The sequence below is a fragment of the Amphiura filiformis genome, chromosome 1 (genome assembly GCF_039555335.1).
Source record: "Amphiura filiformis chromosome 1, Afil_fr2py, whole genome shotgun sequence".
Taxonomy (NCBI): domain Eukaryota; kingdom Metazoa; phylum Echinodermata; class Ophiuroidea; order Amphilepidida; family Amphiuridae; genus Amphiura; species Amphiura filiformis.
The window spans coordinates 18,977,197-19,003,414 of NC_092628.1; the positions used below are offsets into that span (position 1 = coordinate 18,977,197).

At 36.9% G+C, this 26,218-nt stretch overlaps 1 protein-coding gene across 1 annotated transcript; it reads right to left on the minus strand.

Annotated features, from left to right (window-relative positions):
• Positions 1-14,064: 14,064 nt before the first annotated feature.
• On the minus strand, positions 14,065-25,886 carry LOC140164846 (9,11-endoperoxide prostaglandin H2 reductase-like). The gene is made up of 7 exons (XM_072188256.1): positions 25,865-25,886; positions 21,409-21,660; positions 19,709-19,810; positions 18,670-18,764; positions 17,007-17,081; positions 15,732-15,902; positions 14,065-15,134 (listed from the first exon to the last, which is right to left on the minus strand). Exons 1-7 carry the CDS (start codon positions 25,881-25,883, stop codon positions 15,042-15,044), a joined length of 807 nt encoding a protein of 268 aa, XP_072044357.1. The 5' UTR covers positions 25,884-25,886; the 3' UTR covers positions 14,065-15,041.
• Between the last annotated feature and the right edge of the window lie 332 nt (positions 25,887-26,218).

The window sequence follows — 26,218 nt, forward strand, 5'->3', positions numbered from 1 at the left end:
TAAAATGTTCTTCTTGTATACAGCATTACACTAATATGACAAGCCAAGTGATGGTTAGAATTCATTCCGCCATTATTGGGGGGCCATCCGCACTAAACTGGTGTTGTAACTGCCCAATTGGGCAGAAAAGCGCTGCTTCAAAATCAATCTTATATTGTATTGCATTGTAAACTTTCAGCATCCTTTTGACACATGGATGATGGGTACACAGTTTAAAATTCCCGCAAAGCCTGCATCATTTCACCCATTTCAATGGCTGCCATTGAGGTGTAGGAATGTGTGGAATCGGGATTTGTCTATATGTTACAGTCTTGCAGCTGGTTTTCATCAGTTAACTTTGCCAAGATATGTTGCCAAGTAAAAAAAAATGCTGCACACTTTTTAAATGATGTAAAAAACCTTCAATGGCATAAACTTTTATGTGATACAAACATGAAATCTGGCTAATATTATGAAATTATTTTGAACCTTGTACACCTTTTTATTTTAGTACGTACAATTATTAAAACTTGCTCCAAATTATTACAACAATGATTGCTTGCCTTACCCGAAAACTGCAAAAAATTGCTTTCCACATTTTATGGCCTGCAAAACACTCTTGAACAACCTGTTATATTACCCTCTCTTTAGGTGAATTGAAGCATATTATAGCATCAAAGTTTGCTAGAAAGTCTGTAATATACATGTATGTGCCAAATTGCTTCATCAAATTGTACATAAATTGCTGTATAAATAGATTTTATTTATATTTTTTGAATGAAACTTTGATGTACCATATACAAATAAAATTGAAGCACTCTATGCAAGTTTTTTATCACACAAGTAATATCCAGTTTGGTTGACCATGATTTATTGAAAATTGCATTTCTACGTGTATTTATGCACAATTTTCAAGAGCCATACATTTTATGTGAACTTTTTCAAATTATTATGTTATGGTTGATCAAAACTGGAATATGTGTAGTATGTTTATGAAAATGAATTGATGTAATAAACAGTAAATTACTATTTTTCCTTTATGTAATAGATAATAATGTTATGGTATTACATTTATGTCAATGTTTTTTATGCCTCCACCGTGAGGCATACTGTTTTTGCAATGTCCATACTCAGTCTGGATGCTGCATCTCTTGAACGGACAGACAAATTGATGTTGGATATTCTAGGATAAGGTAGGGCGTGGACAAAAAGTCCAGTTCCTCTTTTTTTGCATCTAATTTGAATATTCATTGTGATAATGAGCTAATTTGCATATTTTTGATGTAATTGGTCTTCCTGTCTGGATGCTGTATCTCTTGAATAGATTGGCAGATTGACTTGATGAGCTAATTTCCTTCTTTTTTTTCAATTTTTTTTATTTTCAAAAACAAAAACGTTTCAAACATTTTGTTTTTAAAAACATTTTATGGTTAATGTTTTTATTTTCATAAATGTGGATTGTGGGCGATACATAGCCGATTCTAGTGTTGTGTGTGTCTGTCTCTCTTTGTTTTGTGTGGGTGTGTGTAAATTTGACACATGTAATTTACAATGTACATGTAGTACTTTAGTGGATTTTTTTAAGATCATTATTTTAATATTTTTGTGGCCAAATATAATTGTACAAATGTTTTTAAATAGCTATTACATGTATATTAAACCTAAAATTGTTAAAATGATATGCAAGGAAAAAAATAGGGCTTAAATATCAAAGAAATTTGATATTTCTTTCTTATCAAATTTGTTTACTTGTTGTACAATGTATTTACATAAATTTGTATATTTTTAAATGAAAGTAATTATGAACATGTAAAACAACTTACAAAGACGTCTGCAACTATTTTGTTTAAAGTACTATGATTACATGACACAGACGTCATACACACAGATAAAACATACTTTATGTAGTCTATCACTTTAATTTTCTCCTTAAAAAGCACCAAGACGTAACTGAAACAAGGGAATCAAATACTAGGCCTGTTTGTACTCATTGGAATGTGTGTTAAAAAGAAAAACAAACATTGATATGAAGTGTTTTTGTGTGTGAACTTGCCATTAGCACATATGGATATAACAGACATTTATAGTTCATCAGGATATCGTAACTGTGTTACCTTGAGGCCATCGGTCAAGGGGAAGAACTCAAAATTATGTACAAATCTTTACTAGAATAAAACAAAAACATCCTTTTAAACAAGCCAGCACAAAATATTAATTAAAGATAACATTGACTTTTGTTTTTGTTTGAACACTTAAGTATGGACTTAAATATATACTAATTGACAAGTTTGAATGTTGATTTTTAAGTTATATTAAATTGACTTTCTTTGTATAATGTGTGCAACAAAACTCATAACCAAAACCAAAGTCCATATTCAATATAGTAGCACTCAACACACATTGCAGAATGATGGCTTATAGGAAATGAAGTAGTGGAAGTCTGTGTCTATCACAAAGTGGACTTCCTTGTGAAAAACATATCAGAATTCCTGTGCTGTATTACATCCTTTAAAGCATCTATCCATGACCATGCTATTGAAATAGTGATAATCTGTTTTGATATAAAAATTATTGACCTTCAGTAAAATTGACCTATTTGAGGGATGTTACAAAAAGCAGGAAATTACATAATTTAACAATTTAATAATATTTTCATATCTGTATAATATTGAGGGTTTAATGCACAAAGGCCCTATCTGCAATAGCTGCCCTATACACTTGACAATTCCTTTACATGTACACATGTAAAAATATGACACATGGCAGCCATTGCAGAAGAGGCCACCTTGCACTAACCCCTAAATATGAATCATTATATATCTACAAGAAAAATGCATTCAAAGAAATGGAGACATGTTTCAAGTTTGCTCGGCTTATATATAGGCGGAAAAATAAGACTCATAACACTGTGTATTGATATAGAATGGTGTGCTTATGCTAGTTGTGCGTTGCGTAATGTGTGACTGGTGCACGCTTATGTGAATTTACGCGAGCGTGAGTTGAGACTTTATTGACACGCGCAGTAACAAAAGGCAAATAATTTCCAACTTATATAAGCCGAACAAACTTTAGTTTGGGTTCAGCTGGAGAGACGTTCTATGAATTTCCCCAACAATGGGCTAAACTAGACTCACTCAGCAGGGATTGAACCCGAGGCCTCATACTTACCGGTCGGGAATTTTACCACTGTGCCACCAGAGTCACAGCCAATTTATATGGCTATATATTTAATATTTAAGAATTGTTTCACTGTCTCATATATACATGAATATGTAAGTTTGCCTGAGCTTTGTAAAGCATTATTTATTTTTTCAATCCTCGCAAATATTATTTGTGTCTCACATTGTCTGATGCCCTGCTATGGTAAAGCATGTGCTGTCTCATTTCTGCATTTACTATAGATTTGTTTTAATAATAGCTATTGTTATAAAGAAACACTTTCACTTGACTCTCTTGATGGCTACATTACACAATCAATTACAAGCTTTCTCTGGTCTTTCTTAATATGTTTAAAAATTTGTCTTTCAGGCACATTATAGAAAGAAAACTTCTCATATAATTGCAGGTGGTGGTTTTTAGGCCTCAAATGAGGTCTTTCGGCTGTTGTAGCGATGATAGCATGGCTTCCCAGAGCTAGCCTGGGCACAGAGGGTAGACTAGATGGAAATCTAGGGCATTATTTTTCCACCGAAGTGATCCTCCAAGTAGGCAAATGGACTAACTTCTGGTCCTTGTGTTTCTCAGTCCCTAAATAAAGTCTAGGGTGTCTCCCCAAAAACATGTTGGTGGATGTTAACCCCATGAGAACTACCTGCTGATTGGCCAAAAAGAAGTTTTCATCATCAATTGGCCCAATCAGCAACATTGTTAGAATAATTTCACCATGCACAAAAATTGGGGTGAATTAATTGCAAAGCTCCATTCTGATTGGTGATTAAAGTGAAAATGTCATGTAATTAACCAATCAGAGGAAATGTTAGATTGGCAGGTAGTGCTCAGGGGGTTAACTTCTTACACAATCATTTTCATTGTTAGTTGCAATCTTTGCCAGTTGGAAGAAAGTTTCAATTTATGTATGGAACAAAATAAGGTGTATATATAATTATGATGAACCTTTGTATTACATGTATTATCTTATAATCTTTCATGAAATTTACCCAGAATATTGTATATTTTAATAATTTGAAAATATTTTGCTAAATATTTTGTATATGCGCTTCTTGTAAGAAAAATTGAATCATGAGATTTTTTTGATAGTATTTTTTCTAAAAAATGTAAATGGGAGTCTTGATTGTATTGGTATTGAATTTGGCATTATGCATAACTCCATGAAATCTATTGTTTAATTCAAATGTTATCATCCTATTGGGTTTGGTGTAGTGATTAGTAGGTTTTTCTTTTCCCGCACATATATGTACCCATTCAATTAGGCCAAAGGAGGCAGTTTTGTTAAAGAAATATAGTTTGATCAGCTTATAATTATTCAACGGGCCTGATAACATCACAGATTAATATCAATATATTTAATTTTGAGAATTGCCTTGTGACATCTCGACAGAATTCGAAGCATCACAAATCATTGTTTGAAGTCCTACACTTTTGTCTACTTTATTATTAGACATTTCAACTATAGGTCTCTTAACGTGGGTCTACTTTTCGGTGTAGTAGTAAAAGCCTAACAATTCCTGCCGATTACGAGCTGATCAAAGTATAGTTATATCAAGACCCTGACAGTACATTTTGCTAGTCTTTGTGCAGAGTCTGCAGACTTTTCCCATTTGATTTTGCCCTTCACTCTAGCAGCCCGGTACCATGACGGAGGGTACCATATGCTGAAAAAGCATCTATGTGTGCTGAAGAGGCATCTGTGTGCGCGTCCATTGTGCGTGTTGACCTGGTAGTGTTTCAAGATACACAATGGCATGGCACAGTAATGGTGACTTGCATATTTATAGCTGTAATGCTGCTGAAGTCTGCTGTCAATCATTTCCTATACTGATTATTCCCTGGTTATATCATCAACAACTTTCAGTAATTCCAAGTGTAAGTTTGCTAAATTGCTGAAATTCCATACATCCCTAGCAAAACTTATTACATTCTTGTTTATCTCAATTTCAAAATGTCTGCCTTTGGTCGCTTTTACACCATAAATATATATTGTGTCATATTCATGTAACGACAGAAATGAAATCACAAATGGTTATGTGATGTGTATTTTTTAATTAAGCCTAACCAATTTATGAAGTCCTTTTATACATTTAAAATTCATTGCAGTACATTGTTCCTGCAAACTTTAAAGCAATATGATGGGAATTTTATAAACTAAATTTTACCATTAAATGAACATAAGATGAAGTGATTAACGAAAACTTCATCGATCATCATATTAGCTTTTATTGTTGGGTAGGAAACTTTCCAAACGCATGAAACTACGGAAAATGATAACAAGTTACCTGTAATGAAGACATCTCACCCTGTAAGATTTAAAATTCCAGAAATAAGAAAACTGATTTAAATCGAGAAACTGATTTATATTGGAATTTTCATCCTATGGGCAGCACCAATTTGAATATTAAAAAAAAACACTAAAAAAAAGTTTTTTTTCTGAGAAGACATTGGGCTTAAATACAAGCTAATCCATACAAAGCTATCCAGGAGGGTGTATTTCACTAAGCTTTTTACCCTTTTTAACTCAAGTAACCGTTAAGTGAGTTATGAATACCCTTTTACTGGACATAACTTTACGACCGGTCCCTGTAGTAAATCCTTATTACTTACGAAGGGTACCGATCGCAAGTCATTTTAGTGAAATGGATTTTACGATGCGTCCTAAGTTACAATTGATTTTGAGATGTACAAGTTTAGTAAAGTTTAGTGAAATGGATCCTAGATTCTTTATTCCGTGCTTTGACAAGCTATGTTTCCTCCGTTGCCAGTTTGAATTGCCACTCACTGATGCCACGGTGGGCTATTCCAGTTGAAATCCATACACCCCCCTATGGAAGACATGACCTTAAATATATTCCACAAATTGAGTATGAATTTTAAACAGGGACACCTGATGGGCGACTCCATTTGAAATGTACACCCCCCTAATAGGAGATTAAGATCATGTCTTCAATAGGGGGTGTATGGATTTCTATTTGAATAGACCAATCTATTTTTAGCACTTTGGTGATGTTGGAATTTGATATTTTTTACAGGGAGGGAGTAAATGCTTTAAATTCATTTTTGGACGATTGAGAGATGTTTCTAACATAAAAGCTAATGTGATGATTGATGAAGTTCTCCTTAATGAATCAAGCTGTTTTTTAATTATAATAATATGGTATTTATACTGTGGTGTATTATGGCTACAAGATTTAATATGATGGCAAATTGTAATAATCAGTATTTTGTACTACCGTGGCTTTGAAAATTTAATAAATAATTGAAAAATTAAAATTTGATCAACTTGTTCTATGATTGGTATGTATTGCCTCTGAAGTAATGGAGTCAAATTTTTGGGAAACCTGTTTTACTGGCCCAAATGACTCAAGCTTACACATATGTCAGGAACATTTGTTATGCACAAAGACGCATGTTCATGAAGGACTGCATCTAGATAGCTCAGCGGCACAAAGACACAACTCCATTGTTAATGAAAATGAGCTCCCTACACAAACGCATGGCCACTAAATGGACATACATCTATGCCACTGAATGCACTAGATGCAAGCAATCATAAGGTATGTGTAGCTAACAGACATGTTTTTGTGCTGCTGACCTCTTAGACTGCTTTGCATTCCCTTAAGTAATGTCAATCACAAATTGTTACAGGTCATTTGAGGTGGACTAAGTTTATATTTGGATTGTCAGAACACCTTCCCCAATCAAGCACATTTCTCTTGCATTTGATCATCCTCTACTCTTCCCTAGAAAAATCATTATAATACCAAATCTACACACCATGGAATTTACCATATCACGTCCAAGTTCACATTGGGCGCCACATTCCTTTTTTAAAGGAATTTTTATTTGATAAACAATTCAGCTATGCCATTCCATAAGGCCAATGAAAGTCAATTCCTTGTTTCCCGTCACACAATTTTTCATGACTGTGTAGGTGACCATTTCATTTTTTCATTATTCATTATTTCCTACCATTTCATTATTGCATCTGTTACAGGTGTAAACCAATAACTACCCATGTATACATGTGATAAATCACAGTTTGTAGTTTACAGATGTAGTTTACAACCACATGAAGGTGATTGTACAACTATTATCAAAAGTTTCACAATATTTTTACAGGATGAGATCAGAGCAGATCAAAAAGTGTGGGACAGAGAAGTGAGTAGGTATTCATTATTAATTCATTATTAAACCATATGCCATGCTCCTACTGCAAAGAAAATCCCTGAAAATCAACAGAAAGAGATTTATGATATATTTAAAACCACAATTATTTATTGGTATGTTAAAGTTTGTTAGAAACAATGTTTTCAAAATAATGAAATATTTGGCCAGCAATTGGTTTTGAGCGGAGTAGGGTAACGGGAAACAAGGAATCGACTTTCATTAGCCTAAAGAATAACACATGCCCAGAGAAATACCATTGTTTCACTAAGGGATATGTAAAGAGTGGAAATTCATTTCTTTAAACACCAGCAAAGAGATTCATTTGGTAGGAATTTTGAGATCATAAACTGGTTAATTTTGTTACTAGCCAAATCCAAAATGTATTACTCACAGAAATGAACTTTCGCCATCTTGTCAAATTTAAATGTATGGTTTGCACGTAAGTAGACTACTGACCCCTGGGCTCTCTAAAGGCAATCATTCATATGGCAGCCAATGGACATACATCTTTGTGCCACTGAGCCCTAGGTTCTCTAGATGCAATCATTCATATAGCTGCTGCAGCTAATGGACATACGTCTTTGTACCGCTGAGCCCTGGATTATCTAGATGCAATCATTCATATAGCAGCCAATGGACATACTTCTTTGTGCCACTGAGCCCTGGGTTCTTTAGATGCAATCATTCATATAGCAGCTAATGGACATACATCTTTGTGCTGCTGAGCCCTGGGGTTACTTAGATGCAATCATCCATACAGCAGCTTATGGACATACGTCTTTGTGCCACTGAGCCCTGGGTTCTCTGGATGCAATCATTCATAAAGCAGCCAATGGACATACGTCTTTGTGCCGCTGAGCCCTGGGGTTACTTAGATGCAATCATCCATATAGCAGCTTATGGACATACGTCTTTGTGCCACTGAGCCCTGGGTTCTCTAGATGCAATCATTCATATAGCAGCCAATGGACATACATCTTTGTGCCGCTGAGCCCTGGGGTTACTTAGATGCAATCATCCATACAGCAGCTTATGGACATACGTCTTTGTGCCACTGAGCCCTGGGTTCTCTAGATGCAATCATTCATATAGCAGCAAATGGACATACATCTTTGTGCCACTGAGCCCTGGGGTTACTTAGATGCAATCATCCATATAGCAGCTTATGGACATACGTCTTTGTACCGCTGAGCCCTGGGTTCTCTAGATGCAATCATTCATATAGCAGCCAATGGACATACATCTTTGTGCCACTGAGCCCTAGGTTCTCTAGATGCAATCATTCATATAGCTGCTGCAGCTAATGGACATACGTCTTTGTACCGCTGAGCCCTGGATTATCTAGATGCAATCATTCATATAGCAGCCAATGGACATACTTCTTTGTGCCACTGAGCCCTGGGTTCTCTAGATGCAATCATTCATATAGCAGCCAATGGACATACATCTTTGTGCCACTGAGTCCTAGGTATCTAGATGCAATCATTCATATAGCAGCCAATGGACATACTTCTTTATGCCACTGAGCCCTGGGTTCTTTAGATGCAATCATTCATATAGCAGCTAATGGACATGCATCTTTGTGCCGCTGAGCCCTGGGGTTACTTAGATGCAATCATCCATACAGCAGCTTATGGACATACTTCTTTGTGCCACTGAGCCCTGGGTTCTCTAGATGCAATCATTCATAAAGCAGCTAATGGACATACGTCTTTGTGCCGCTGAGCCCTGGGGTTACTTAGATGCAATCATCCATACAGCAGCTTATGGACATACGTCTTTGTGCCACTGAGCCCTGGGTTCTCTAGATGCAATCATTCATATAGCAGCAAATGGACATACATCTTTGTGCCACGGAGCCCTAGGTTCTCTAGATGCAATCATTCATATAGCAGCTAATGGACATACGTCTTTGTGCCACGGAGCCCTGGGGTTACTTAGATGCAATCATCCATATAGCAGCTTATGGACATACGTCTTTGTACCGCTGAGCCCTGGGTTCTCTAGATGCAATCATTCATATAGCAGCCAATGGACATACATCTTTGTGCCACTGAGCCCTAGGTTCTCTAGATGCAATCATTCATATAGCTGCTGCAGCTAATGGACATACGTCTTTGTACCGCTGAGCCCTGGCTTATCTAGATGCAATCATTCATATAGCAGCCAATGGACATACATCTTTGTGCCACTGAGTCCTAGGTATCTAGATGCAATCATTCATATAGCAGCCAATGGACATACTTCTTTGTGCCACTGAGCCCTGGGTTCTCTAGATGCAATCATTCATATAGCAGCCAATGGACATACATCTTTGTGCCACTGAGTCCTAGGTATCTAGATGCAATCATTCATATAGCAGCCAATGGACATACATCTTTGTGCCACTGAGCCCTGGGTTCTTTAGATGCAATCATTCATAAAGCAGCCAATGGACATACATCTTTGTGCTGCTGAGCCCTGGGGTTACTTAGATGCAATCATTCATACAGCAGCTTGGACATACTTCTTTGTGCCACTGAGCCCTGGGTTCTCTAGATGCAATCATTCATAAAGCAGCTAATGGACATACGTCTTTGTGCCGCTGAGCCCTGGGGTTACTTAGATGCAATCATCCATACAGCAGCTTATGGACATACGTCTTTGTGCCACTGAGCCCTGGGTTCTCTGGATGCAATCATTCATATAGCAGCCAATGGACATACATCTTTGTGCCACTGAGCCCTGGGGTTACTTAGATGCAATCATTCATATAGCAGCTTATGGACATACGTCTTTGTGCCACTGAGCCCTGGGGTTACTTAGATGCAATCATTCATATAGCAGCCAATGGACATACTTCTTTGTGCCACTGAGCCCTGGGTTCTCTAGATGCAATCATTCATAAAGCAGCTAATGGACATACGTCTTTGTGCCGCTGAGCCCTGGGGTTACTTAGATGCAATCATCCATACAGCAGCTTATGGACATACGTCTTTGTGCCACTGAGCCCTGGGTTCTCTAGATGCAATCATTCATATAGCAGCAAATGGACATACATCTTTGTGCCACTGAGCCCTGGGTTCTCTAGATGCAATCATTCATAAAGCAGCTAATGGACATACATCTTTGTGCCACGGAGCCCTGGGGTTACTTAGATGCAATCATCCATATAGCAGCTTATGGACATACGTCTTTGTGCCACTGAGCCCTGGGTTCTCTGGATGCAATCATTCATAAAGCAGCTAATGGACATACGTCTTTGTGCCGCTGAGCCCTGGGGTTACTTAGATGCAATCATCCATACAGCAGCTTATGGACATACGCTTTGTGCCACTGAGCCCTGGGTTCTCTGGATGCAATCATTCATATAGCAGCCAATGGACATACATCTTTGTGCCACTGAGCCCTGGGGTTACTTAGATGCAATCATTCATATAGCAGCTTATGGACATACGTCTTTGTGCCACTGAGCCCTGGGGTTACTTAGATGCAATCATTCATATAGCAGCCAATGGACATACTTCTTTGTGCCACTGAGCCCTGGGTTCTTTAGATGCAATCATTCATATAGCAGCCAATGGACATACATCTTTGTGCCACTGAGCCCTGGGGTTACTTAGATGCAATCATTCATATAGCAGCTTATGGACATGCGTCTTTGTACTGCTGAGCCCTGGGTTCTCCAGATACAATCATTCATGTAGCAGTTAATGGACATACGTCTTTGTGCCGCTGAGCGCTGGGGTTACTTGGATGCAATCATCCATACAGCAGCTTATGGACATACGTCTTTGTGCCACTGAGCCCTGGGTTCTCTAGATGCAATCATTCATATATAGCAGCTAATGGACAAACATCTTTGTGCCACTGAGCCCTGGGTTCTCTGGATGGAATCATTCATATAGCAGCCAATGGACATACTTCTTTGTGCCACTGAGCCCTGGGTTCTCTAGATGCAATCATTCATTCAACAGCTAATGCACATACAAGTGGGCCCCAATATCAAAACCTCATAAACAATTTTGGTCTGGGCATTCTTTTTTTTGTGTGTGTGTGGCAACTTCAGGAAATGTCCCCACACACCTATTGATACCACCTTTTAACTGTAAACTATAAGTTTGTAAAATTACAAAATAGCCAACAACATTTCTTGTAAATCCTGTTAATTTTGAACAGTTTTTTATGCCTTGCACAAAATGAAAAAAACAAATGCTACATGACCTGTTCTGTTCCCACAAAATGAGCATAAAGTTGCAAGTTTGAATGAACGCAGCTTTCAATAGCATGACGAATTTTTGCGTTCACTGCGCGATGTACGCCAGCGTGTGCGATTGTGTGTGAGTGACGCGAAAGCGAATCTAACCATGCCAACACACTCATGATTGGTTAGCATTGTATCCAAGGTTGTGCGCTCGCGTTGTAGTTTGAAATACCCGATATACGGTCACTGTTGGATCGAGTACAGCAGTTGAAAGCTGTGTTCATTCAATTGGAATTCTTACTATAGGTCAGAGCAGGTTTTCCCAGTTTCCGCCTCACATGCTTTTGTTTAGTTCAAACAATAAGTCTCAAATTGAGCATGTTTTAAACCAGGATCTAGACCATATTTCTAAATGGATGAACACCAACAAATTAACACTTAATGCCTCTAAAACAAAGATTATGACTTTTGGAACACACCAAAGAACTAGAAAAATGGGTGACTTGGAAATAAAAATCAATAATGAAATTCTTGAGAATGTGAATGAGTTTAAATATCTTGGTATGTGGTTTGACCCATAACTTAAATGGGATAAGCATATTGAAAAAATGGCTGGCAAAATATCACAAAAACTTGGTGTTTCAAAAATATTACGAGTTGTATATTGATCAATACACTCGTAATATTTTATGTAATGCTATCATCTTGCCTCACATCGACTACTGTTGTACAATTTGGTCAACTGCCGCAAGTAAATATATTAATCAGATTCAAGTCTTACAGAACAGAGCAGCCAGACTGACTCTTGGGTGTAAAGTTAGGGATTTACATGTGAAGGATTTGTACAAACAACTCAATTGGATGAAGGTAAATCAGCGGGCTGATTATTTTAGAATTATTCTTATGTATAAATGTATTAATAATGTGGCTCCTGAGTACCTGAGGGACAACATTCACTCACAAATAAACATTCACTTATACAACACTAGATTTGTTGCAAATAAAAATGTTTTCCATTCTTCTGTTCATACTGAAACTGGTAAACGTTCCTTCAGGTACTCTGGAACAACAGCATGGAATAACCTCCCTGACAATTTAAAACAAATAAGCAATATTATTAATTAACTTTAAAAAGTCGCTCAAGGAGCACATTTTACAAACCTAAATAGTCTATCCTGTTTATAGTCTCATGTGTTTTAATCTTTAAATATTTTATGGTATTACTCTGTATATTATGTAGTTTGTAATTTTATAATATTTATTTGTTTTATATCTTGTATTTACAATTGGTGCAATGACTTTCTAAGTGTATTTTACATTTATTTCATATTATTACATATTACATATGTTTTATTGTATCGAGGGCCCCTGTGGAAAGCAGTGCTTGCACTGATCGGGGTTTACCCTCATTAAAGATGTCATTAAATAAATAAATAAATAGATAAATGCTTGGGTATCCAATGAACAAATTTTGATGTGGGCTCCTCATCAATGGAACAGTGGTCAATGATGATAACAACATCCTCTGAGTGCTTCCATCATCATTTTTCAAAATTTGACCTTTATAATTGACACTTCAAATAAAACAAACTAAGAGATAAATTTGTATTTCATAATTTTTTATTCTGTATCATATGATTGATATCAACATACATTCATCACCTGGTGGGTAGACACAAACAACTTATCTAGTTTAAGAATACTAAAAATATCGCCATTAAGTGCATAATGGGTCCATAGAAAATTGTACATTTTTAATAACAGTAATTTAAGGAGTACATTATTTAAAACAATTTACCCTTAAACATATAACTTGCAATAGACATAATCTTTCTGGTTTTTTAAAGAATACTAAAAATATCTTGATTTTAAGACGCCACATTATTGCATAATTGGTCCATATACATACATTTTAAATTATTTACATTAGGGTACATTATTTATAACAATTTACCCTGAGCCTCTGAGTTGCAATACTACCTGATGTTTTCAAGAAAACATTATGCCTGACTATACATACATTCAATATTACATATTATATACCTCATCTAAAGATTCCTGCCATCTGATTGGTTAAAAGAGCGGGCATAGTTTTGACTATGCCCACAAAAGTAACTATTCCCCGGGCATAGTTCTGCGTGTGCGTTGTTCCCAGCGTAAAATGATATTACGCACACGTTACTATATTGCGCGCGCTATAATTACGCGGAAATCGCAGATTGTAATCTGTGCAGTTCGCATTGAAACTATTAATTTCTCTTTCCAAAATCGATGCTTTTAACCAAACAGATGACAAGAATCTTTAGATTTGGTATATAAAACAAATATTGACTGCTTTTTATTCGGGGCATGGTTAAAATTATAGGCCCGCGGTGATCTCAAAACCATGACTATGCCCCTCGGCGTACATAGCAGTCAATATTTGTATACTATATGTGACACAATCTGATCTACTCAAACCAAAGTCAGAAAGTTTGCCATTGCAATTGGTCAATATCCAAGTTTACTGACAAATGATAAAATCCTTAAACCCCTGGCATACTTGGTTACATAGTTATGAACTTTTGGTATGTCTATTTCCTTGTGGTTTTTTTTTTTGCTCCTTATTTTTCCATATAGATGTATCGCTATTTCATTATTGTCGACTTTGGATCAGATTCTGCCACACATGCATTATCACTATTACATTTTTGCATTATCTTAATGCATACATATGTTTTTTTCATAGGTCAATGAAAAAACATATTATAGAACAGCTCCCACTATATATTCTCGTAACAAGTTTCATGGAAACTCTACTATTGGTCTATTAAAAAAGATATAAAAGTTCATACTACAACATTATTCTTAAATTTTGACATTGTGACCGCTTTAATTTTGTTCTCATGATTAACTATTTCAGTCGATGCAATTGAAATTGAAACTACACCATCAATACCAATGCACATTCTCAATGTATGTTATACTGTGCATGTTCCTGAACATATGATTAGTGGCATTATTCGCTGCCGTAGTGCACATTAGTAACCATTGGTTACTGGTTCAAGCCTGGGCTCATACACCTGTTCCGAATTCAGTCGACCTATAGCAATGGTCATATTCTAACGTGCACTACGCCAGCGAATATGTGTCCATATGTTACAAGACATATTACCACTGTGTTGATGACATCATAGTAGTTTCAGTTTCATTGCAAACATATTTGAGGAATTACAGGAACCATCCAGCACAACTGAGCCCTGAAGTCGCCAATCATCATTTTTGATATATTCAACCAAAATATTCTGCTTGAAATTAGCTTTAAAATGATGTATATCATGTCTATAGTACTTGACATTTAAGTAGTTAAAAAGCAATAAAGCAGTCAATAAATCCTTTGTTTCCTATTGTTTCAATGGACCATATCTCAATAGTGGCACTGGCGACATCCGGGCTCAGTTGTGGAGGATTGTCACATATTCAGAAGAGTAGTTAATGGACATCAACCTCATGTACTCTTACATATTCTTTAATTTGGATAAGTTATTAGTGAATGAGTTTAGGATGGTGCCTCACAGATTTTCACAGATGATTCCTTGTGTATTGAGTCCAATACAGCCATGTCTTCCTTAGACAATTCAAAATCAAAGACCTGGAAAACAAGGACAAAATTACATGTTAAGGTACGCAAGGGTAGTTTTTCACAATATAAAATTAACAAACACACAAATTTATTATTTTATAAAATCTATATTAACCTGCAAAAGAGTGCGAACAAGGACACAAACGAGAAATCTCTGTATAATGGTTAACGCATCACTGCATGCAGTTCGTGGATGGCATTTCTAGATTCAAATAGCATTGAATGCATTATATAGCCATTTACTACATTCGCTGCTGTACGGTTAGCTAAGCGTAAAGATTTTCATTTGATCAAGATCAAGACCAGTCAAAATTAGCGGTTGATGCTGCTCCAACTTCTAGAGTTGCCGGTTCAATATCACACAGCACTGATGAAGTCAACCGATGGTTGATGAAACGTCCAGAAAAACGTAAGTTTTGACTGGTCTTGATCAGATGAAATTCTTTATGCTATGGATAATCTACAGACCTGATGAATTTATTCAAGGACTACGGTTAGCTAACCTTTAGGTGCACACTGGGATTCAACAAGTATTTAGGTCTTTGATAAAAAGGGTAATTGGTCAATTTGTGAACTAATTGTATGAGCAACTATTGCAGCACTCACCTGAGCATTTTCTTTAGCTCTTTCCACTTTTGCTGTTTTAGGTATAGGAACAATTCCATGCTGAACAATCCATCTTAACATGATTTGACCTGCTGTTTTCTTATACTTCTCTGCTAGCTCCTTTACTTTAGGTAGAGCAAATGCCTTGCCTGCTGCATACGGTGAGTAAGCCTTGAGACATACAGGGAAGAAACAGAATGTAAGAAATTTATCAGAATTGATGTGGTATAGATCAGAGATGGCCAAACTTTTTGGATCAGAGGGCCATATGGTGAATATAGCATATTCCAGTTGAAATTCATACACCCCCGTGGAAGACATGACCTTAATATTCCACTCAGGGAGTGTGAATATCAAATGGGGTTACCTGAATGGGTGACTCCATTTGAAATCTACATGCCCTGTATAGGAGATTAAGGTCATATCTTCCATAGAAGGTGTATGGATTTCAACTGAAACAGCCCAATGCTTGGCAGGCCACATGGGTAACCTCACAAACAGGGCAGTGCATAATCAAGGAGTACCATGCAATCACACACTGTTAATGAAATAATTTAGGTTGTGTGATTGTCTACCGAATATGACGTCACATTCAGTGTTTCTATAATACAGATAACATATTGCAATTCATTCCGTAAAGCTAAAACCAAAACCAAAACATATTTCGTGGTGGCCCAGTCTGGTCAATTATGTAAACTAACTTGTTTCTTTCTTTCAAGTAGAAAATAGCCGAAGTCCCAAAATATTGGCATCAGAGACAAAATCTGATTAGTTTCCACGATTTGGCATTGAATGACCCTTGTATGGTTGGAGTTACAACTTACACCTCACATGAGTTGATAATCCACAGGCTCAAATATAAAAGGGTTTTCAGTGGAGACTGAAAAACTACAATTTTGACAATTGCATTTAAGATACATGCTGCTAAAGGAACATAACTTTGAAGTGAACCTCATGTAAAGTTTGTTCGGTTTATAAAGCGGAAAAAATAAGACTCATAACACGCGTGTATTGATATAGAATGCCATGCACACAGTTGGACGCAATGCTTACGCTAGTTGTGAGTTGCGTAATGCGTGACTGGCACACGCTTATGTGAATTTACGCAAACGTGAGTTGGGACTTTATTGGCACGTGCAGTAACAAAAGCTGAATAATTTCCGCCTTATATAAGCCGAACAAACTTTAGTCTCACCCCCATCAAAGTCAGACCTAAAACTTTTCTGCATTCCGCGGAATTCCAGGGTCCTGATTTACATCTTCAGGTATACTTACCATCATAACGATATTATTGTCCCTGCAGTACTTGATGATCTCTCGATTGGGATCTTGCATCACATGAAACTCTAGCTGCATATTAAAAAGGATTTAAACAGAAAATAACATAAAAGGTAATGCCATTTAAAATAACAAAAATTTTGCCTAAGGCTAAAAAAACAAAACAAGTTTGTTTCCCATAGGTAGCCTGATAATCAAATTGCAAAATGCATTTTTAATTTTTGATTTTTTGTTTAATTTTAGAGTAGGGATTTATGGTAACTACATCAACATCAATGGCAATCTACTTAAGCAAGTGGATGAGTTTGTGTACCTGGGAGGCACCATATCTCAAAAGGGGACAAGCAGAGAAGACATCAAGCACAGAATAGGGAAAGCATTAGGAGCGGTCCAAAGACTTCACAGTATATGGAATGCCGAGGACATTCAACGGGCCACCAAGATCGAGCTATACAGGGTCCTAGTACTTTCCATCCTAATGTATGGAGCTGAGACCTGGACCATTAAGAAAGAAGATGAAAATCGCCTCCTAGTCTTTGAAATGATGTGCTTGAGGAAGATAATGGGCGTATCACGTCTGGACAAAATACGAAACACCATAATACGGGACACACTTGGGCTGAAGCACACAGTCATCGATAAAATCACACAAAAAAGGATCCGATTCTTTGGCCACGTACAACGAATGGGCAACGACAGATACCCCAAAATTTTGCTAGAGGGCAATGTACATGGAAAAAGACCACATGGAAGACCTCCCAAAAGATGGATGGACACTATTAAATCAGACTGCCTAGCTCGAAACATCACCTCCGTAGCAGCAGCAGGAAGGCTGGCCAAAGACCGAGTGGCATGGCATGGAATCACCATGGATCAGATGGCAAGGCAGAGTGCATCAGCATCCGTGCTGACGCCTTAGGTCAAGGTAGGTCAAGATGCCTCAAACAGTAAATATGCAATGTCTAATCAGAATATGTAGTTAGATATGAAAATTATAAGATATGGGTTTTACATGTCCTCATTTAGGTAGGTATTTAAGTATGTGAGGGGGAGGGGTGTATATGTATGGGGATGTATAATGTGTAAGTTTCAGTTAAGTTTTTAAACGTTTAATTACTCCCACTTCTAAAGTATGAGACTCTTTTTTCCATGAAATTTGGACACAAGGATCCATGAGTAAAGAGTATTAGGTAAGCTATTTTTAAGATCATTTATTTGTGGTAATTTACTGTTCAAAATGCTCTTTGTCCACAGAATCCAATGGATTTTGATGTAAATTCAAATTCCTGAGTGCCTCTGATGAACCCTGATCTAAGAATCACTCTGAACTGAAGTTATAACAAAATTAATTAGATCTGTGGTCAAAGCATTTTGAAAATTTTTAGAAAATTACCTTTGACCTGTGACCATTGACCTAAAACATAGAGCTTACATGTACCAATACCTCTTTACACTAGTGTCCCAGTTGCATAGACAGGGGACTTCTTTGGAAGTTGGAGCAATTAAAAACAAGTGGGCAAAAACTCACTCACAAATAAACTCACCCCCACATACAGAATTTGGGCTGGTTAATATCTCCCTGAACACGTCCATGTTCAGACTACACAAAAAACATGTGACTTTTTCTTTAATTGTAAGGGTCTTCATGGATGTTACTTACCTGAGCTGCTTGCGGCATCACTTTACATTTCATAGCCTTCAATTCTTCGTAGTGACTAATTTCATAGTTACTGACTCCAATAGCTTTACATAAGCCTGAAATTGACAACATAAGGTTATATATTAAGTAGTCATCAAGTCAGCTCAATCTGTAAAGCATTATTCTCTGGTTCATTGGTGTAAATAGTAAATGAAAGTTCTTGCACTAGCAGAGCTCATCACTGTTTGTTCTTGTGAAATACTTGAGCTGACATGGAATTCCCTTTGGCAGGGAACTAATCTTTTCAGCGGGAACATAATATATAATTTAAAACAAATTTCTTGAAATTTTGGAATAATTTGTGGTCTGTGTGTTTTGGAGGGAGGCCTGGTTACATGTTTTTCAACAACCTGAAATGGGTAATAATAAATCAGGATGGGGGGGGGGGGGGAATTGAAAAAACTGACATATTAATTCATAACCACCCCCTTCTGAAGAAAACGACAGCCAAAAGTAATTTTAGATGGAGGTGTATGTTGTGGCTTTTGAGGCAAAATTAGACACCCACTGGGTCCGATCAACTGAAATTAATGTGCCAGTCTGACCCTTATATTAAATGATCAAAGTATAGGTATATAAGAGTCGAGACATATGTCTATCTGTGGTAATATAAAGTATATCCAGGAACAAGTCCATGTGATGCCTCTTATCAATGCACACACACTCCTTAATGCTGTCAAGTGTGGCGGTGTGTGTGTATTCCAACTGGGGAGATTCACACACCCACATTCAAACTGGGGATAATTTTTTACACAAATCTGACAGCAACCACCATACTGTGGAAGTTGATCAAATCAGAAAATGGCAGGTGGTAATTAATCCATGGTATACACCCTCTATGTCTCAAAAACCCCATTTTTGAGGTTATCTCCAAGCTCCACGGTTGTTAGCAGACTCCACAGTTGGTATGTGGCAAAACACACACACCTCCACAGTTTGAATGCGGTTACAAACGCACATTGATACACACCCCTGCCCTCATCACACATAACACACTAACCTGCTTCATAGCTTTCTTCCATTGCCTTCCACGTTTCTTGACGGCATTTTACAGGGTCTGCTGTACCATCTGGACATACTGGCCAATGAATCAGGTAGAGATCTGATGGAAATAGATAAAAGGATGGTAAATTGTTTGAATATAGTGAAAGTAATTCTATTACATTTAAATTGACATTTCAGCTCTGAATGTGATATCCTGTGGGCCTACTGCAACAGATCTATATGTAGATAGAGCCTAACTGCCAGATCCATTTGATGTCTTACCAGAAGCCCAAGAGGACAGGTAAAATACAGGTGAATTTGTAAGTGTGCATACCAAATGACTGCTAATTACACATGCCCCCAAAATGGAGCTGCATTGAACAGATTAAAATGGTTAAATAGAGAGTCTGTTTAGCTGTAACACATGTCCATTGGCTATTTAGTGCTAGCATACATACATTATATGATGACTTGATGGATTTCTTAAAATTACTGTCTTGCTACATGTAGCATAGATTGAGTAAGACCAGGTTAAAAGGGATTATTTTATGCATAAATTTTGCAACAGATTGAGAAAAGATTTGAGTTTGTTTTATTTGCAATTTTTGTAATCATCAGGAACATGGGGGAATTCTTACTTCATTATTGACTACATCCTCTACCCCACAACTAAGACAAATAAAGCATGCACCATCCGCGCATTATGCAACACGCAACTGTATAATCTGTATGGATACCTTCCTCGAGTCAGTAATTTAGATAATATTTTTATTGTATTCTCCAATTGTAACGATGAGAAGTTTATAAAAGTACGGTATATAAGGAAATGATGCAAGGAATCCAACTATCATAACAGATTCCTGCAAAAATTTTACTGACTCTAGGAAGGTATACGGATAGCATAAGTGCTGCACCCAACTGCATGTATGTCACTCTATATCAAAACACAATGTTATGAGTCTCATTTTTTTGAAACTCAAAAACTTTAGCCTAATAGCTCACCTGCATGACTCTTAATTTCAAAACTTACTTAAGGGATCTAGAATGAGCGTTTATATGCTTTAGACAGTATTTTGTGGGACATGAGAGCACCTCAGACCTATCGAATTGCATTCTGAATACTGAAGCATGTCTTTCTGATATCAAATAATTTTCATTTTTGAAAATCACAATATAATACAAATTTTATGACAAATTATAAAAATTTGATATTTTCAAATTTATGATATACATGTATAACAGTTCTCGAAATAAATTTTATAAATCTAATGATATATTCTTAAAGTGTATGTAGCTGGGAGGAAAAGCCGACGATCAATTGAAAATTTTGACCTTTTATAATTAAGATATGGATTTTTGTCCCAAAAATACCTTCTTTTTTTTTTAGTGTTTTGGGAAAAAATCCATATCTTCAATACGAAAGGTCAAAATTTTCAATTGATCGTCGGCTTTTCATCCCACCTACATACACTTTAAGTATAAATCATCAGATTTATAAAGTTTACTTCAAGTACTGTTAAATATCAAAAATATCAATTTTAATGATTTGCCATAAAATGTGTATTACATTGCAAATTTCAAAAAATCTAAATTATTTGATATCAGAAGGACATTCTTCGTATTCAGAATGCAATTCGATATGTCTGATGTGCTCTAATGTCCCACAATAAATACTGTCCAAACGCTCATACCCCTTCCCTTAATATACAAACTAACCTACATATTCTAATCCAAGAGCTTTAAGCGAAGCTTGTAATGCTTTCTTTCCCGATTCATACCCCATATTAGTAAACCACAGCTTGGTCACCACGAATAAATCTTTCCTTGGAATGCCAGAATCCTTGATTGCCTTGCCAATGCTTTCTTCTGTTCCATACCGGGCAGCTGTGTCTAGTAATCGCATGCCACAGTCCTTGAGAGCGCACACTGTGGCTTCATGTCCATATCCACCAAATTGAGCAGATGACCCTGTCAAATTAAATATTGCAATAATTAAATTACAGTTACGTGTGAATGTGTATCATATTAATAGATGTAGGCCAAAATTCCAATAATTACCGTATTCATTCCAATAAGCACCCATGCCCCAATAAGCGCCCACCCAGGGTATTTTCAATTTGCTAATTGGGGTACCATCAATGTTTAAGTGACGGATAGACGTCGATACAGTGAAATAGAAATTAGCCTCTAATAAACGCCCTAACAAAATAATTATGTAAACCAGGCAAAAAATAAGCGGCCACCCGAAATGACTTTGTTAAGCTGGGCGCTTATTAGAATGAATACGGTAAGTGTAACTTAAAGGCTTAATGTACGATTTCCTTCAAATTTTAAATTTGTCATTATACTCAAAATGCTGAAACAATACTAGTAATAATGATCGGGAATGGTTTCTGTCCATTTGAGCTGAAATAACGAGGTAACGTGAAAGAAACACTGCTTGTTATTTTGGCCGTTTAACACGCGCAGTTCTATGGGCGGACATAAAGTCATAATTTCTTGAATTATGACTTTATGTCGAACTTTGCTAGAGCTGTTTACCTACAAACACAACAAATTTGGCTGATTCCATTTAGGTGCAAGTTGTGACATGTGTAAACATTACAAATATGCCAAAAAAAATCAGGTTTGAAAAAAATTAACCAAATTCATATTATAAGATCGTACATTATGACTTTAATGTTGGAATGTGTTTCAAATACCAAAAAATCAGTGTGTGAAAAACAACTAACTGCACAAAAGATTGTACATTTATGAAGGAGGGAGGAAGTAAGGAAGAAACAGGAAGGAAGGTAGGTAGGGAGGGAGGAAAGACCCTGGGGAAGGACAGAAGGAAGGGAGGGAGGAAGGAAGGACCCCGGGGAAAGATGGAAGGAAAGGAAGGAAGGAAGAAGGAAGGGAAGAGCAAAGTGGTGGCATACAGGGGAAATTGGCCTCCTCAGATCATCAGTCTTGGGCTTTCCCCCAGTTTCCCTGTTAAATACAGGCAGAATGAATGGAGAATCTGGGCATTTGCCACCTCAGTGGACATTTTCCCAAGTTGCATGCCCCTAATAGGAGTGGCACAAATGACTATAATCAGAACAGTTTGCCCCTCATTCTTGGGCTTTACCGCTGCCACCCCCTCCCCTGTCAAAGAGTCAAATAGGGGTGGCACTAAGGTGCATCAGACTTTTGCCTCTCAGTCTTGCGATTTTCCCCAAGTTTCCCCTGCCGCTGTCAAATAGGGGTGTACAAATGAAATATTTGCCCCACAGTTTTGGGATTTAATTACTCCAGTTCACTCCCTTCTCCATCAAATTGCCATGGATTGACGTCAGGTCATGAAATCTGGTGAAAATGATCTCTACAGACAATTTAAACTTAGTGAAATCTTGCATGCACCAACTACCCAAACAAGAATTTTTCTGTTTTTATGAGGCTCCTAAATTTGTTTATTTTCTTCCAAAATTTTGTTTGGAAAAAATTAAACCCCTTGGTTTTGCTTCTCAATTTTAGTTGACACATTTTAGGGAAGATATAAATTGCAGTGCATGTTGAATATGATCAACAACCTCCCATGCCAGTGGCGGATCCAGGCAGGGGAACACTCGGCCTGTGCTCCTCCCTTTTTGTGTTAACCGTTTTGGACACCTGTACACTTACTGTTTTTACCCCATGAGAACTTACCTGCCGATTGGCCATAAAGAAGTTTTCATTATCAATTGGACCAATCAGTAACATTGTTAGAATAATTTCACCACACAAAAAAATTGAGGTGGATTATTTGCAAAGCTCCATTCTGATTGGTGATTACAGTGAAGATATCATGTAATTGACCAATCAGAGGCAATGTTATCCGCAGGTAGTGCTCAGGGGGTTAAGCAATGATAATAACAATAGTGTTAAAATAGTGCACATAATGCAGGGGGTACTCCCATTGTTACTTGAACACCAAACGCAAGAAGAAAAAAGACCGACCATGATGGGGCGCACCTGGTCTGATTGGTGGGGGGCACAAGCCATTTTGTGGCAATCCCCCCCCCACTTAGTCCCCATTCAGAAAGGTGGTGACAAAAACATTGAAGTGTGGCCCTCGGGGGGCACTTATACATGTACATGTATGCTTTTATGTGTTGTCATCATCAAGCAGGCCCTCAATGAGTGGCATTTTCTAAAATGTCTTGAAATTATTTGGTTATAAATTATGAAAATCTGACTAAAAACAAGAATTAGACTGTATTTCTAAAATATATAAAGTATTGCCAAAACCAGTATTTGACCAGGTATTTACTAGTAATTTCAATGTTTACAAGTATTAACCAGTTGGTGGTGTCAGAGATGCCACTTTTCCTTCTTTTGGCTAAATCCCTTCATTTATAAAGTAATACCGCACTTTTAATTATCTTCATCATTATTATTCATCAACCCTAAATTATATTGACCAATTTCCCAAACCATAATTAAAATGTTATTTTGCCAATTATTATATTTTAGTAAATTACATAGGCCCCAATGTTGCATAAAAGACCCATGTACAGTCGAAAGGTGTAAAATGTAGTGAACAAAAATATATGTATTCTTTCAACATTTAAAGTTTAGATTGATTGCAGGAAATTATTTTCATAATTATAATACTGTTACCTATTTGTGCATGCTCAAAGACTTAAAATGAGCAATATATATCTGGATTAAGCTTCAAATAATGTTTCAAGTCTATTAAAAAACATACCTCATTCAAGAATCCAAAATATGTATGGGCTCAACGAATTCTTTCAGGTTTTGTGTGGATATTGCTCAAAATAATATAAATTTTTGGCTTCCAATACCATTTTGTACTGTGTGATATTTATTCATACTCAAAGTTGTAAACACGGTAAATGAATAAATTGACAGATGTTCATTTCCCTCAACATCACTTTCAAAATGCAAGTTGAGTTCAAGAGGTGCACCATGGTACTAGTTTAATTATAATTATTAAATGGTGCCCATTTTTTGTGGGCAAAATAATTAACTGGATGGGCACTTTTGGGCAATGGGCAAGTTGAATTTAATGGGTGGGCAAAATAATTTACTGGGTGGGCAAATGCCCACCCAGTTAACATGTTATTTACCTCCCTGCATTCTTTTGTCGAGAGTTGACATGGTCTTTCAATTCGTGCCGAGTGTCCTTGGCAGACTTGACTATGCTTCAGTGGTCATGAAAGGATTTAATAGATAACCTCTGCCCCACTAATCCCCAGCTATTGTCTGAAATTGCTCCTTGGAAGATATATCACAACAACTCAGTCCTCAAATGATAGTCATATAACGACCAAAAGATTTAAATGACTGACTATCATTGAGGACTGAGTTCCGCAGTTTAAACAAAACCACCATTTTTGGGTGGCGAGTTCAAAACGTGTGGCCAGCTTTGAGCACATCGCTGATTGAAACAGTATGCATTTTACTAGTCTTGAATAATACCAGGGATATCCCTGGTAATACTAACATGAATAGCAAAGACTTATAGGTTTTTAAAAAACACGCACTGTCTTCAGATATGTAGACTTGAGTCGTGTGACTTACTTGGGCTCGAGTCTGACTCAAGTCACTATTTTTGTGACTTGTGACTTGACTTGCAACTTTTGCAAAATGACTTGACTAATTACTTGTGACTTAGACTAAGGCTTAGACAAAATGACTTGGACTTGGACTTAGACTTGAAAAAATTGACTTGTTACCAACACAAGTCTGAGGTTACTTTCCTGTAAATTGAAATTTATGGATAGAATTTATGAATATTAATAGGCCTACAATTACATTAATGAATTATCCGCTGGCAGGCCTAATTGTGTCCGGCATAACCTGAACTGGAAATAAATAAATACATAAATATATAGTGCCCTCAATTAGCGACACGGGCTCAGCGTGGGAAGTAAAAGTATGTCGGGTTGAAAACTTGTGAGTCCTGTCCCAGCAAACACAAAACTGGTGAATAGACTTGTAGTGACTTGTGACAAGTTGTGACTTACTAATTGCGACTTGACTTGTGGTTTGATGACTTGTGACTTGACTTGACTTGCAACTTTTTCAAAATGACTTGACTTACTTGGGACTTGGACAAAAGGACTTGTGACTTGGACTTGACTTGCAAAAAATGACTTGTTGACATCTCTGACTGTAATAACTGAATGTTATATGGTAAGCTTACCTAATCCTAACGCTGGCATATCCAATCCTAGTGCCGTACTATTACGCTGACTTTCGTATTCGGCGAGGAGGACGATTTCGACCTCCTGGTTTGTTTACAAACAGAGAGGTAGAAAAAAAACCGTTCTGCGTGTCCAAACACTGAAGTATCAGAAGGACGGTCCACAATAGCGTGATTCACGTAACCTGAATAGGGATTAAAAAAGCTGTCACGTAGAACCATGTGCTTCTATTGTCCAATTTGCCATCAAGATTTCATATGGAAACAGTTCAGACCCAGTACAAGATCATGTCAGAAATTAATATTTTGTTCTGGGTCTGATTATTCGGACTAATCCAATCCATTAGAAAGCTT